The sequence below is a fragment of the Cyprinodon tularosa genome, unplaced genomic scaffold (genome assembly GCF_016077235.1).
Source record: "Cyprinodon tularosa strain WSP-4 unplaced genomic scaffold, ASM1607723v1 ctg260, whole genome shotgun sequence".
NCBI classification, from domain to species: Eukaryota; Metazoa; Chordata; class Actinopteri; order Cyprinodontiformes; family Cyprinodontidae; genus Cyprinodon; species Cyprinodon tularosa.
The window spans coordinates 369,080-381,941 of record NW_024038962.1 but is presented as its reverse complement, the minus strand read 5'-3'; the positions used below and the strand labels follow the sequence as shown (position 1 = coordinate 381,941).

At 36.6% G+C, this 12,862-nt stretch overlaps 1 protein-coding gene across 1 annotated transcript in view; it reads right to left on the bottom strand.

Annotated features, from left to right (window-relative positions):
- Nucleotides 1-12,862, bottom strand: part of LOC119785983 (sodium/hydrogen exchanger 9-like) — a 106,018-nt gene that overhangs the window by 10,785 nt on the left and 82,371 nt on the right. The window contains exons 13-14 of the mRNA XM_038288980.1: nucleotides 1,180-1,225; nucleotides 400-455 (exon numbers count right to left, since the gene is read on the bottom strand). Coding sequence (XP_038144908.1) covers nucleotides 400-455; nucleotides 1,180-1,225 — 102 coding nt within the window. The remainder of the gene's footprint in view (nucleotides 1-399; nucleotides 456-1,179; nucleotides 1,226-12,862) is intronic.

Below are 12,862 nucleotides of genomic sequence, written 5' to 3'. Positions count from 1 at the left end.
CTTATAAGAAATGTAAAAGGTTTAGTAAAGGTAAAGCAGCACTAGCTTGGGTTCAAGGAGATATTAAAACATTGCGGTTATGAACTTCAAAGCTGCTGGTTAACAGATATTTTCAATCAAATCATTTGCATTGGAACTTAAAGCTATGTGGTTGAAAGTCTTAAGTGTGAAGCATTTAAGCTTTGAGATGTGATTTCATCAGACCTCTTATGAATTCTCTTTATATATATGTATAAATATCTACTAGCTAGTTACAGAGCCTAACTAAATCTTTAGTCAAACACATTAGTGTTGAATATATGGTGTCAAATTTTGATGCAAAATTAGAGAACGCATTAAATCATGTAAACATACAAATGTACGAGTTGTTCAGAGGGAAAAAAAGCAAGGAAAGGATACTGGTGATCCAGACGTTGCCATAGGCTCTGTGGTGTCTCTACTCTCTCAGTATCAACCTGTAGACCAAAAAAGAAATAATATTACTCTTGGACGCCTCTTAAAAGTTTTGTATGGCTGATGGAAAATGATGAAACCTGCACTACCTAAATGGCCTGTGGGGCCATATTTAGTGACCCCTATTTGTAAAAGCGAGACCTCTGGGCAATCAGATAAACTCATAAACTGTGCAATCCTTAAAGGTCTGTAGCAGCTACAGTGAGACCAAAGCCTGAACAATTCCGGTGTGGACTCCCACCCTGGGCAAGGTTACACTCATCCATATAAACAGAATATAACTTGGTCTCATCCCTCCAGCAGGATTCATGCAGTCATCTAGCTGCATGCTCACTTTGGTCGCACAGTGCTACAAAGATTCAAAAACCTTCTCTGATTCATAGCATGCAGATAAAAGCATTGTTGCAGAAAAAAAAGAAAAATATGAAAGAGACATGTTCAAGAGCTGCTCCAGTGATGAGGTGAGAGGGGCATGCATGCATGGATGTGTACAAACCACAAAACTAGACTTTAGATGTGCTAGGTAGGATGTGGTAACTTTAGTTGCTTTAAAAGAGGCAAAAGGGCATTTCATCTTGACTCTGCTTTTCTTTCAAGTAAAATGGAGTACAAGAACATGCAATAACAAGAGCCTCTAAAATTTTATTAAATTAAACATTTTATGCACAGATAAATTGTGCATAAATTAAATGCCTCCATAAAAAAGGAGAATTTTTCATCTTTTACCTCAGAGCAGACATCCTGCAAACTGACATCTGTGTCCTCTTCCACTCTGAATCAAGACAGAAAAAGGTAAAATCAAACGGTGAATCAATCACATATTCAGTAGGAGGCAATCTTGGGTCAGTGCTTCTGTCTTTATTTGTGTCTTTTCTTTATTTTTATTTTCATTTATTGCTTACTTAAACACTGTGTACTCTCTTTTTGTGTCATATAGAAAGTAGTCCTTCCCTAGTTCTTAGGAGTTGAGAAATGTCTTTTTCCGATGAAAGAGCTATTGTTGCCATTCACTTTGTGTTCTTATTTTTCTCACTTAGATGTTACCAGAAAGTGTGTCAGGCTAAGAGGGTGTGCATTTTTATGTGTTCTCGGTCTTAGCCAAAACTACTGAAGGAATATGGCTACGATCAATCTTAGAGTTTTTTTTTTCTCCTATAGAACTTATTAGTGGTTTAGCGTCCCACTAATCCATGTGCTGAGGCCTGAACTTGTCAGACTGCAGGAGTAAAATGTCTTTCGAAGCATAAATGGCTGCTGATGCTTGCTCCTACAGGTCAGTAGTTTACTCTAAGAGCCCATCAGTGCTACTGAGAACACTTTGAGATATCCTACTGCTATTTATCACATGTCTGTGAGCCTTTTGAATGTGCTGACACATGAGGCTTTTACCAGCAGTACCCTGCAATAACTGCACTGGAGCTTCTCATCAGAGCAACAACTTGGAGTGACTACTTATAGGTGTACATATTCACTAAGCAATTTTATAGCGTCACTTCTTTCAGATCCCAGACTATTTGGTGCTTTCCATGTTCTCTTGTTTTTTAATATCTGTCCTTTTAAAATATTTACATGTCAAACTTTTTTTTAAGGATTTTGCTGCTTCAAAGTTTTCACCCTATTTCATTGGTATTGGTAAAAGAAAGCATGGGTTTCAAATACCTAATTAAATAAAAAAAAAAATCTAAAACCTGTGGATTGCATTTGTGACCTTCCACTTTTAATCTAATAGATCTTGATTAGATCAAATAAGGCAAAACCCCTTTACCCAACCCTAAAGGGTAAATAGAGTTCACGTTTTGTAATTTAATTATGATTTTTCAGTATAAAATCAGCTATTCTTGAAGGCCTAAGGGATCAAAAAGTAACTTAAAGGCCAATGAACACAACAGACTGGCCAGAGATACAGCACCAGTAAAGTTTCAATTTCTTTGATAAAAAAACATCAGAAGCTTTTGTAGCACTATCTAATCCATCATATTATAATAGAAAAGAGTATTGAACAACTATAGAGCATTAATTAAAGAGGCAGCCAAGAGGCCCACTGGATGAGCTGCAGAGACCCAAAGCTAAGGAGAGAGAATCTGTTGACAGCAAATTTAATTTAATTGTAATTTCTATAGGTGGAGTCTTAGTTGAAAATAAGCACAAAAAAGCCTTTTAACTGCCTCTAGCTGTTTAAATTTTCAAATGCCCCAAAAGTTCTATGCAACGAGGAGTTGGAGCAAACTTTGAGTGATTTATTGATTAGCCCAAAGCTATGAGGTGCCCCCAGGGACATAAATCAGAATTAACTTGCATATACACATATTAAATTACACTCTTCCATATAATATACTGAAAACCTCACACAAACACTAGTAAAAAGCTCTCATAAACTAATGAAAACATTTACCTCTTATATAATCTACTCAAATGCTCTCATACAAAGTAGTGAGAACTGTTCATATAAACTGGTGAAAAGCTTTACCTTTCATACACACTACTAGAAAGCTTTCATATACATTATTAAAAAGCTCTCATATACACTACTAGAACGCTCTCATATACACTACTAGAACGCTCTCATATACACTATTAGAAAGCTCTCATATATACTATTAGAAAGCTCTCATATACACTACTAGAAAGCTCTCATATACACTATTAGAACGCTCTCATATACACTATTAGAAAGCTCTCATATACACTATTAGAACGCTCTCATATACACTATTAGAACGCTCTCATATACACTATTAGAAAGCTCTCATATACACTATTAGAACGCTCTCATATACACTATTAGAAAGCTCTCATATACACTACTAGAATGCTCTCATATACACTATTAGAACGCTCTCATATACACTATTAGAAAGCTCTCATATACACTACTAGAATGCTCTCATATACACTATTAGAACGCTCTCATATACACTACTAGAAAGCTCTCATATACACTACTAGAATGCTCTCATATACACTATTAGAAAGCTCTCATATACACTACTAGAAAGCTCTCATATACACTATTAGAACGCTCTCATATACACTACTAGAAGGCTCTCATATACACTACTAGAACGCTCTCATACACGCTACTAGAAAGCTCTCAAACACACTACTGGAAAGCTTTCATACACACTATTAGAAAGCTAAAATATATGGTCCCCCTCCTTTAATTTAGGCAAACATTGCTCAAATATCACCGAATCCAGATGGTTTGTTGTTGATGAAGAGAGGAATAAACACAGTTTAAGATTTGCAGCTAAATTAATTTGTTTCCATATTATGGAACTGCTATCAGGCACTTCCCATCATCTTATATCAGTAATAAAAACTTGGTGACTTGACTTTTATTTCTGTCAGGCTGAAGTGAAAAAACTTGGAAAGAGACTGATTCTCTTGGCGTTTAAAATAACAACACAAAACAGCATAAGAAAACCGCATTTATTTTTTTTATTTTACAATTTTGTAAACAACAGCGGCTGATTAAACTAAATGTCTCAACCTTGTATAATTTTATGACATTTATTTAACCAAGAAATGATCCGAAAGGCCTGGGAAATGATCAGATCCGCTTATGTGGTTGCAATGCGCGGCGCGCTCCCGACACAGGTGGAACAGATTTTCACATGGGAACAGAATTTCGCACAACACCGGAAAAGGATCTCTGTTGAAGCAAAAACATAAAAAATAAAGTCGAGTAATGCCCATGCTTCTTTGAGTTGTTTAGCGGATAGCTGAGCATGAATCAATAATTTTATTTGATACAATTTCGGCCGGAGATAGCACAAAATGTACGGAGCTAGCCAGAATGACCTCCGTTTAAAACAACTTCCGGTGTAATGACGGTCCTTCCTGTTTCACTGAAACACCTTCCGTTTCAACTGAAATCCGCTAATAGCTTTTCAGTAGTGTGTATGAGAGCTTTCTAGTAGCGTGTATGAGAGCCTTCTAGTAGTGTATATGAGAGCTTTCTAGTAGCGTGTATGAGAGCCTTCTAGTAGTGTATATGAGAGCTTTCTAGTAGCATGTATGAGAGCCTTCTAGTAGCGTGTATGAGAGCCTTCTAGTAGTGTATATGAGAGCTTTCTAGTAGCGTGTATGAGAGCGTTCTAATAGTGTGTATGAGAGCGTTCTAATAGTGTATATGAGAGCTTTCTAGTAGTGTATATGAGAGCTTTCTAATAGTGTATATGAGAGCGTTCTAATAGTGTATATGAGAGCGTTCTAATAGTGTATATGAGAGCGTTCTAATAGTGTATATGAGAGCTTTCTAATAGTGTATATGAGAGCTTTCTAGTAGTGTATATGAGAGCTTTCTAATAGTGTATATGAGAGCTTTCTAATAGTGTATATGAGAGCGTTCTAGTAGTGTATATGAGAGCTTTTTAATAGTGTATATGAAAGCTTTCTAGTAGTGTGTATGAAAGGTAAAGCTTTTCACCAGTTTATATGAACAGTTCTCACTACTTTGTATGAGAGCTTTTGAGTAGATTATATAAAAGGTAAATGTTTTCACTAGTTTATGTGAGAGCTTTTTACTAGTGTTTGTGTGAGGTTTTCAGTATATTATATGGAAGAGTGTAATTTAATATGTGTATATGCAAGTTAATTCTGATTTATGTCCCTGGGGGCACCTCATACAAAGCCATTTCATAGTTACAATTCTTTCTAACATTCAATTCTTAGTTCCCCCATTCAATTTAAAAAGAAGAAAAAAAACACCCTTCTGTTTGTCGATTTGTATCATTCAACAGGCACTTCTATCAAATTCTAGATTTGTTGTCAGCAGGCTTTTAGCTAGGAATATTTCATAGGGTGTACACCTTGGTATCTCACATCTTTAGACTTTGCGCTGCGAAATTTTGAAATTTAGACTGAAATGCTATTTCCTGCATCTTGAGGTTTAATGCAGCTAACTTCTTGTCTTTGTTGTAACACTACTTTTGTCCTCATTATAGGAAGTATGTGTGATTGACTAGAGGTGGAAATTTCATAATGAAGACATGCAATCATTTTTAGTTACAATGTTATGTTTCACAGGTTAATTTAAACAATCAGAAAGTATAATGTTATGTTCCCACTACGATATGAGTAGCAAAAAGCGCCTGCTGCTTCATTTTTGATGCTTGTATACATTAAGGTGATGCTCCTGAGGCACGTCCAGTAAAGTGTTTACAGCTGCGTCTACTGCTTCTGCTCCTCCTGTGTTCAGTGGCAAAGAGTGGCTTTGCTATATTTTCTATGATAAGGGGGTAAAAAGTAGTTTTACTATGTTTAAGTGAGAAAGTCCACTTTAAAAAACATCTGTACAGTCAGTTCACCAAGATTACGATCCTGCCTTTAAATATTATTATCGCTGTCGGAGGTGCTCAGACCCCCACATGGCAGCAGTGCGCTATCACCGGAGTAGATGTTAGCGCTTTTCAGGTATATGGTACAAACTACAAGCACCAGAATAATAAAAGCAAACATATTTTGCCAACATTTTAGGCATCAATAAACAGTTTCAGTGGACTGGTCATATTGCTCTGCATAAGCAGCGCTATCTGTCCCCCTGCCAGCTCCCAGATCAGCTTCTCTGACTGGTTGATATTGCACATGGAGCATCTGCTGCTTGTGAAATATTGAACATTTGAGTTTCCTGGGGAAAAAAGGCAGACAATTTATCATTTTGTTAGTAAAGGCCATACAATGTACGGCCATACACATGGCTAGCTAAAAGCTAGGTTAATAGAATTCCAATCTGATTTAGTGGTAAATACTTTAACATTCATGCAGACATTGAAGGTGATAGCATAAATGCAGCCTTTAATGCTATTTTTAAATTGATTGTCCTTGTATAAAATGTGCAAATCCCACACAATCTCATCGTCATACATTGGACCAGACAGTGGCAGTTGCAAACACACACATTTGGTTGTGAGGCAAGGCAGGAGTTCAATGTCCAGAGTTTAGAAGCCAAAAGGAGTATCCAATGGTCAAGACTGGCCTTAGAAAACAAGAAAGATACCAGGAGATCAAAGAAAGGAATGCTGGGGTCTACACCAATGGCTTTCAAGAATCTAACAATTACCCTCTAGATGATGCAAGTATATATAGTGCTTTGCCCGGGTGCAGCAATTTCCTGTGGAGCTAATACAGGTTTAATCCCTCAGCCCTAAATGCCAGTGCAGCAGTGGGAGCAGGGAGTGACAGCTTCTTAGGAAGAAACAGATAGGAATCCTTACACCAATTTGGTTTAAGTCTTATTTGTCTACATTTTCCTCCTTCCTCCTCCATTTCTTCCTCCGGGGTTTTCAGACAGCATATGATAAATTTTTACTCTTATACTAATGATACTTTGCTATATTTGTCAAAAAACCCTGATGAAACTGACCTGTCACATACACTACAGAAATGTTTTGAAACATAGAGGACTCTAAACCTTCTGCTTTTGAATGTAGACAAAACAGAAGACATTGCCTTTGGACCAGAATCTTTGAAAGAAGCGAATTAGTCACTACTTTATCTGGATGGGCCCAAGCATTTGCTACTTTAAGACTTTTTGCTATTAGGATGTCCACAAACTGTAGTTAAAAGCCATCATCTGATCCAAAAAGCTGCAGCCAGATAACAATTAAAGATAGAGTTCGCATTTATATTATTTTATCTTTCTTTAAATTACTTCCAGTTAAATCCAGAATGTTAAATCCTCCTTCTCATATATAAAGCCCCAAATAACAAAGCTCCATCTTGTATCAGAGATCTGATTATTCCTCATGTTTCTAACAGAGCCCTTTGCTTTGTTTGAAAACTATACTTAAAACTTTCCTGTTTGATAAATCTCATAGTTAAGGTGGCTCAGTTTATCCTGAGCTATCTATGGAAATATGCTGCTAAAGACTTAGGCTGCTGAAGAACATGGGGACTTCTACTTTACTTCTATCATTTTGCCTCATTCTCTATTTTCCGATTCTGCAGTATTTGTAGGTTCAATCCCTATCTTTATGCTCTCTCTGCATTTTCTGGTCATAGTACTTTCATCTGGTTTGTTCCTATTTGGCTTTGAGACCATCCTAGAGCGAAATATCAGCTGGGCTGTTGCCATCACATTAGATCATAGATGATAGAGCAGGAACTGTTTTTCAGAGCTTAGTCATGTTTCTCTGTTAGACAAAGCTATTGGCTGAGCTTTTACTGTGACTATCTGCATGTCTTCCTATTTATCCCTTTTGACTTCAAAACTGACTTGTAGCTCATCTGCTTAATAGTTTTTGTAATAGACAGAGCAACCTATGGAGCTAGTTTACTGTAACTTTATCTAACATAGAAGGTATTTATGGATCAGTGCTTCTATGTTCCTCTTGAATGTCTGCTTCGGTCTCTTTCAACCTCCAGTCTTGGCAAATGGCTGCTTACACTGAGTCTGAGTAGTTTTTTCCTCTTCACTGCTGCTGAATGCATGCTCGGTGTGAGGGACTGCTGTAGAGTCAAAAACATGACAAGCGCATATCTACTATCAATACATGCTCATCCAGCAGGAGCAAATCTTGCACAGTCGATAAAATCAATAACTCAATGCAATCAGTGTTTCCTTAGATAGAAAACGTAAACAATCTGGCTGCATGATTCGATTAAAATATCTCAATTGTAAGTGCCTTGAGAAGAAGTGCTGTGAAATGTAGCTATATAAATAAACTAAATTGACCTGAATGGAGGGGATGCTTTTATTAAGCAGAGACAGAGAAGCTGATGAGTCTTTTTTTTAATTCAGCAAACATTATAAAAACAATAACAGTTTTCCCTTTCACTGCACATCCATCATGCACAAATTCATGTACAGGCTCTATTACTGTACATAAAATCCCAATTAAAATGCACAGATGTCGGGAATTGTGAAGTGATAACATGGAAAAAGTTTGTCCTTTAACGATCAGCACAGTAGCTTTTCTGTCTACAATTTTTTTCTCCTTCCTTAGTTTATTTATATATTTTTTAAAAGCTTTTCTCAGATTTTTTTCTTTCTTTGAGAACTTGTTGTGTGGGATAATTTATCACATTTTTTGTTGTCTTTATGTCTACATCTTCCAGATCACTCTTTCGCTTTTGTTACACCTCCTTTAAATTATCTTTTTTATCTCATCCATTCACCTTAAGTGTATCTCCTGGTTAATCATCAAACACATGATTCCATTCTTCTTTTTAGCTAAAAAGTAAGGAGACTTTAAGTTGCACAAGAATTTTGGCCACACAGGATTTGTGAATTATAAGCAGATTTATTTTGGCTAAATTGTGAGGTTGTTTTTTTCTTCGTACAGTGAAAATTTCTGTGGAATGTGGCAGGCTGTGACATGTCCAAGCAGCCTGTGATGCACATGACTCATCACCTTCGTCTGGTGGGATATTTTCCACGTCGATAGGCTGTGTCATCTGGCAAATGGTTAAAGGAAGAGGAAGGTGAGGTGGTAAGAAGAGAGGAAAAAGGGATCAAAAGTCTCTAGCATGATTGAGGATGATTTGTGATGACTTGACAGTGACAAGATGGGTGGATGTAATGCTTGTTAAGAATGTGTGAGCAAAAGATTAAACAGGAGACATGCTGGGGAACTTTAAGAAAATGACAGAAACAAAAAAAGAATGCTGTGTTCTTTTTCTAATACCAAAATAGGAGCAACAAAGACAAAACAAGGCAGGATGTTTTCTTAGCTGGAGAACGACATACTGCTTTGTGACTTAAAGAAAGCATTTTGCTATATGTCGCTCTCCGACAACCTTTCTTTCCAGAGATGTGCCCATGGAGCTCTGTATTCATTCTCTTGTACTAATTCAGTCCAAGCCATGTGATACTGCTCCAGTTTACAAGGAAAAAAAAATCTCCAAGTGATTCACACAGGGCCGGATTTATCAAGATCCAATTTTGCGTGCAGTAATTTGCGCTCGCAAACTGGAATTTTGCGCGAGGGGCTGAACCATGGTTTGCGGGTGATTTAACAAGAGTGATTGCGTAACTGGTGGAAGGTGCAAAACTGTTGGAGACGCCCTATTTAAATGATGGTTTTGCGCGTTTTGTGGTTTGCGGCAAAGTAGTTTGTAGTCTGTACACTAGTGCATTAAGAAATTTAAATCTTACAGTGACCCCCAACAAAAAAATAAATAAGTAAATGAATATATATATATATATATATATATATATATATATATATATATATATATATATATATATATATATATATATATATATATATATATATATATATATATATATATATAAATAAATTGGCAACCTTTATTCCCTAAGGTGGTATGTGCTGCAGTAAAAAAAACAAAAAAAAAACCAGGTGTTTTGTATAGGCCTGTGACTGTGGATGAGATCCCCGCAGCATTTGGCACGTTGCTCCACAGGCGCAGGGGGAGAACCCCGACCCCGTCGGACAGCACTTCTGAAAAAACGAGATTGGGAGATCCCAGCTCTCGCTGCAACCGTACGCTGGAATGACCCAGATGCAAAAAAGTGCAATGTTGCAAGGAGGTTTGTGATATCTGGTATTGCGTGGGTCCTCCTTGTGGCTGGCTCCAAATCCATTCGGAGTTCCTCCAACAGCTCCAAAATGGCAATGCTGGATAAACGATATGTTTTAAAGATCGTTTCCTCCTTCATTGCAAAAATATTCACACGGAGTGAAAAAATGCGTTCTCTGCGTCTCCTTGCTTTATTTCCATGTCTCCTTCTTGCGACAATAACCGCTGCCATGTGTGCGCAATTACGCATACAGACCATTTGCACCTTCTTTTGAAACGTGTTAAATATAGAGTCAGATACCGTTAGCAAAATTGCGTTCAGGTTTGATAAATCACTTTGCGAGTGCTAAATTAATATATTTACATGTTCTCCTCCCACAAGACGCACTTTAGCGTGTAAACGCCCCATATTGCATATTCATTGCAGAAAAAGTACTAAATGGATAAGAGGCGCTATTTAGCACGTTTTAAAGACCAAATCCTTTTAGCACGCTGTTGATAGATCAGTTTGTACATTTTTTAGCGTGCGCAGTGAAATAGCTCACGTTTTAATACACGCAAACCTTTGATAGATCCGGCCCACAGTGTAGTCTGCAATATCCAAACCACTTTAAAACCGTCTCCTGGTTTTTCACCCTAAAACCACAAATATAGATGCATATTTTTTGGTATGTGATTGAACAAAAATTGCATAAACGAGAACTAAAAATTAAATCTACATTTTACCCAGTTGTAATCAAACTCCCTTAAAAGTCCCCCAACATGAATTCAGCAGCATCATGCTTTTTCATAGTAGAATAAAAAGCTGTAGAAAGAAAAAGAAATGAAGCAAAAGCAGGAAAACAGTATTTAAAAAAACTTCCAGAGCCTGTGACAGCCTCGGGTCTCATCTTCAAGAAGGATGGTTATCCTAAACATACAGTCAGAATAACAAAAGAATGAAGCATAGTAATGTTTTGAAATGGCAGAAACTCTGCAAAAATATGTGGCAAGAACTGTAAATACATTTTCAAAGACCTCCAGAAAAATGTACTACAGCTAAACAGTATCTTAGCTTTTCACACACCAGCCTTCTGAAGACAATTGATTGAATTTAACTCAAAGCTATAGAAGTAAAAAAAGCTGAATACATGCCACATTTTTTGGATTTCTATCTTTTGAAAATGATGTCTGCCTTTCCCTCCACTTTAGGTCTATTATGTACTATTTCAATGGAAGGGAATTTGTAGATGTAACACAATTAAAAAGTTTTACATGCTCAAGGCGTGTGAACATATTTACAAGCCCTGAAATTGATCCGCGATAGAAAAACCCTAAGGTGAATAAAGAAGGTGGAAACACAAAAGATTTTGAATATATTTATGTCTATTTCAGGAAATAGGGAACGATAAAAAAAAAAAAAACAGCAGAGCCACAACATAATGGGATGAAACTCTGAATGTCCCAGTTGGCCCCTAAATTAAGGTCAAGCTCTCAATGTTGGGAAATCACAGCGATTTCAAATAACACCCACTCAAAGAAAACAGCACAAAGGCAGTAACTCTATCTCTAGCAATCTGGCTGGCACTGTGGGATTAAAATATTCCCTCCTGTGGTGATATAACCTCAGAATTCTGCCTCAGAGGTCAGCTATGACTCAAACTCTTCTTGAATCTCTGCGGCACAGTACTTTGCACATAGAATTCACTTCTGTTTCATTGACTTTATTTTTAGAGGAATTTCCAGGAAAACCATAACTGTTAACATATTTTCTCAATAATCCTGCCTCCAAAAAAAAAAAAAAAAAAAAGAAAGAAAAAGAAATCAGGCATAAAGAAACAGCATGCTTCACTTCTACGATGCAGGATTAACCAAAGAGGTAGATGATGAGATTTGCAACCATGTGTGAACATATGAATGTCTGTATCTCTGTGGCGATATCAGTCCACCTTAGTGTGGTTGTACTAAAAGCACCAGTTTGTTTGGATAAGGATGATCGAAGTAAGATTATAGAACACCAAATTGTCCCCTTTAACATTTAAACATGACAATCATGTCCTCCTCCTAAAAACTGTTCTTCCATAAGCTTGTAGCTTCAGTTTTAGCTCCTCTTTATTTTCCTCTGTGTGGGACGACAGATCATAAGGAGGTATGTAACTAGGAGGAGGAGATGTTGAAGTAAAAAAAAAGGGAGGAAGAGTCTCACAGGGAATGTGTGGGGGCTTATTTTTTCCAAGACATAGTCTGGATGAAACGGAAGCTGTAAGTCATTAGAGTTTCTGTTCATGACACCCAGTAGGGTGTTTTCAAAATGGAAGTAAGTAAGTAAGCTACTCTGTAAAAGTAAAAAAAAATTAACTTAGATACCTAAGTTACTTATATGACATTTTAGATAGATAGATAGAGATAGTTAGTAGATAAACAGATACATAGATATTTAGACAGACAGACAGACAGATAAATAGATAGATTTGAGAAGATTTTAACTAATTGAATGTGCAAAGGCTTAGATATATTTAAATAAAATAAATTTGTTTTTGTTTTGAAAAAAAAAACCAACTAAATGTTGTTGGCAAAAGCTGCTTGGCTGAAAGTTTTAAAACTCCACACATTTTCTTTAAACTAGGAAGTACAACCTTGGACTTTAACGTCTTAGTGTAAGAAATGTATTTGAGTGTCTTTTCCATCAGCGAAAGATTCTGGTGAACTCCATTTTTAACCCAAAGAGCCGAAATTTCAACTGAAATTTAAAATGTGTTTTGAAAATTTGATTTTTTTTTTTTTTGGGGGGGGGGGGGTTGATATGGTATATCAATCAAGTTTATGGTAATCGATGTTGCTTGTGCTAAACTTTCCAATATATGTTTGGATAGGTAACCCGGTAAAAATCAACCTTAATCTGTAGGGATTTATCCTTATTGTAGGTGGTGACTTTGCTTGTCTA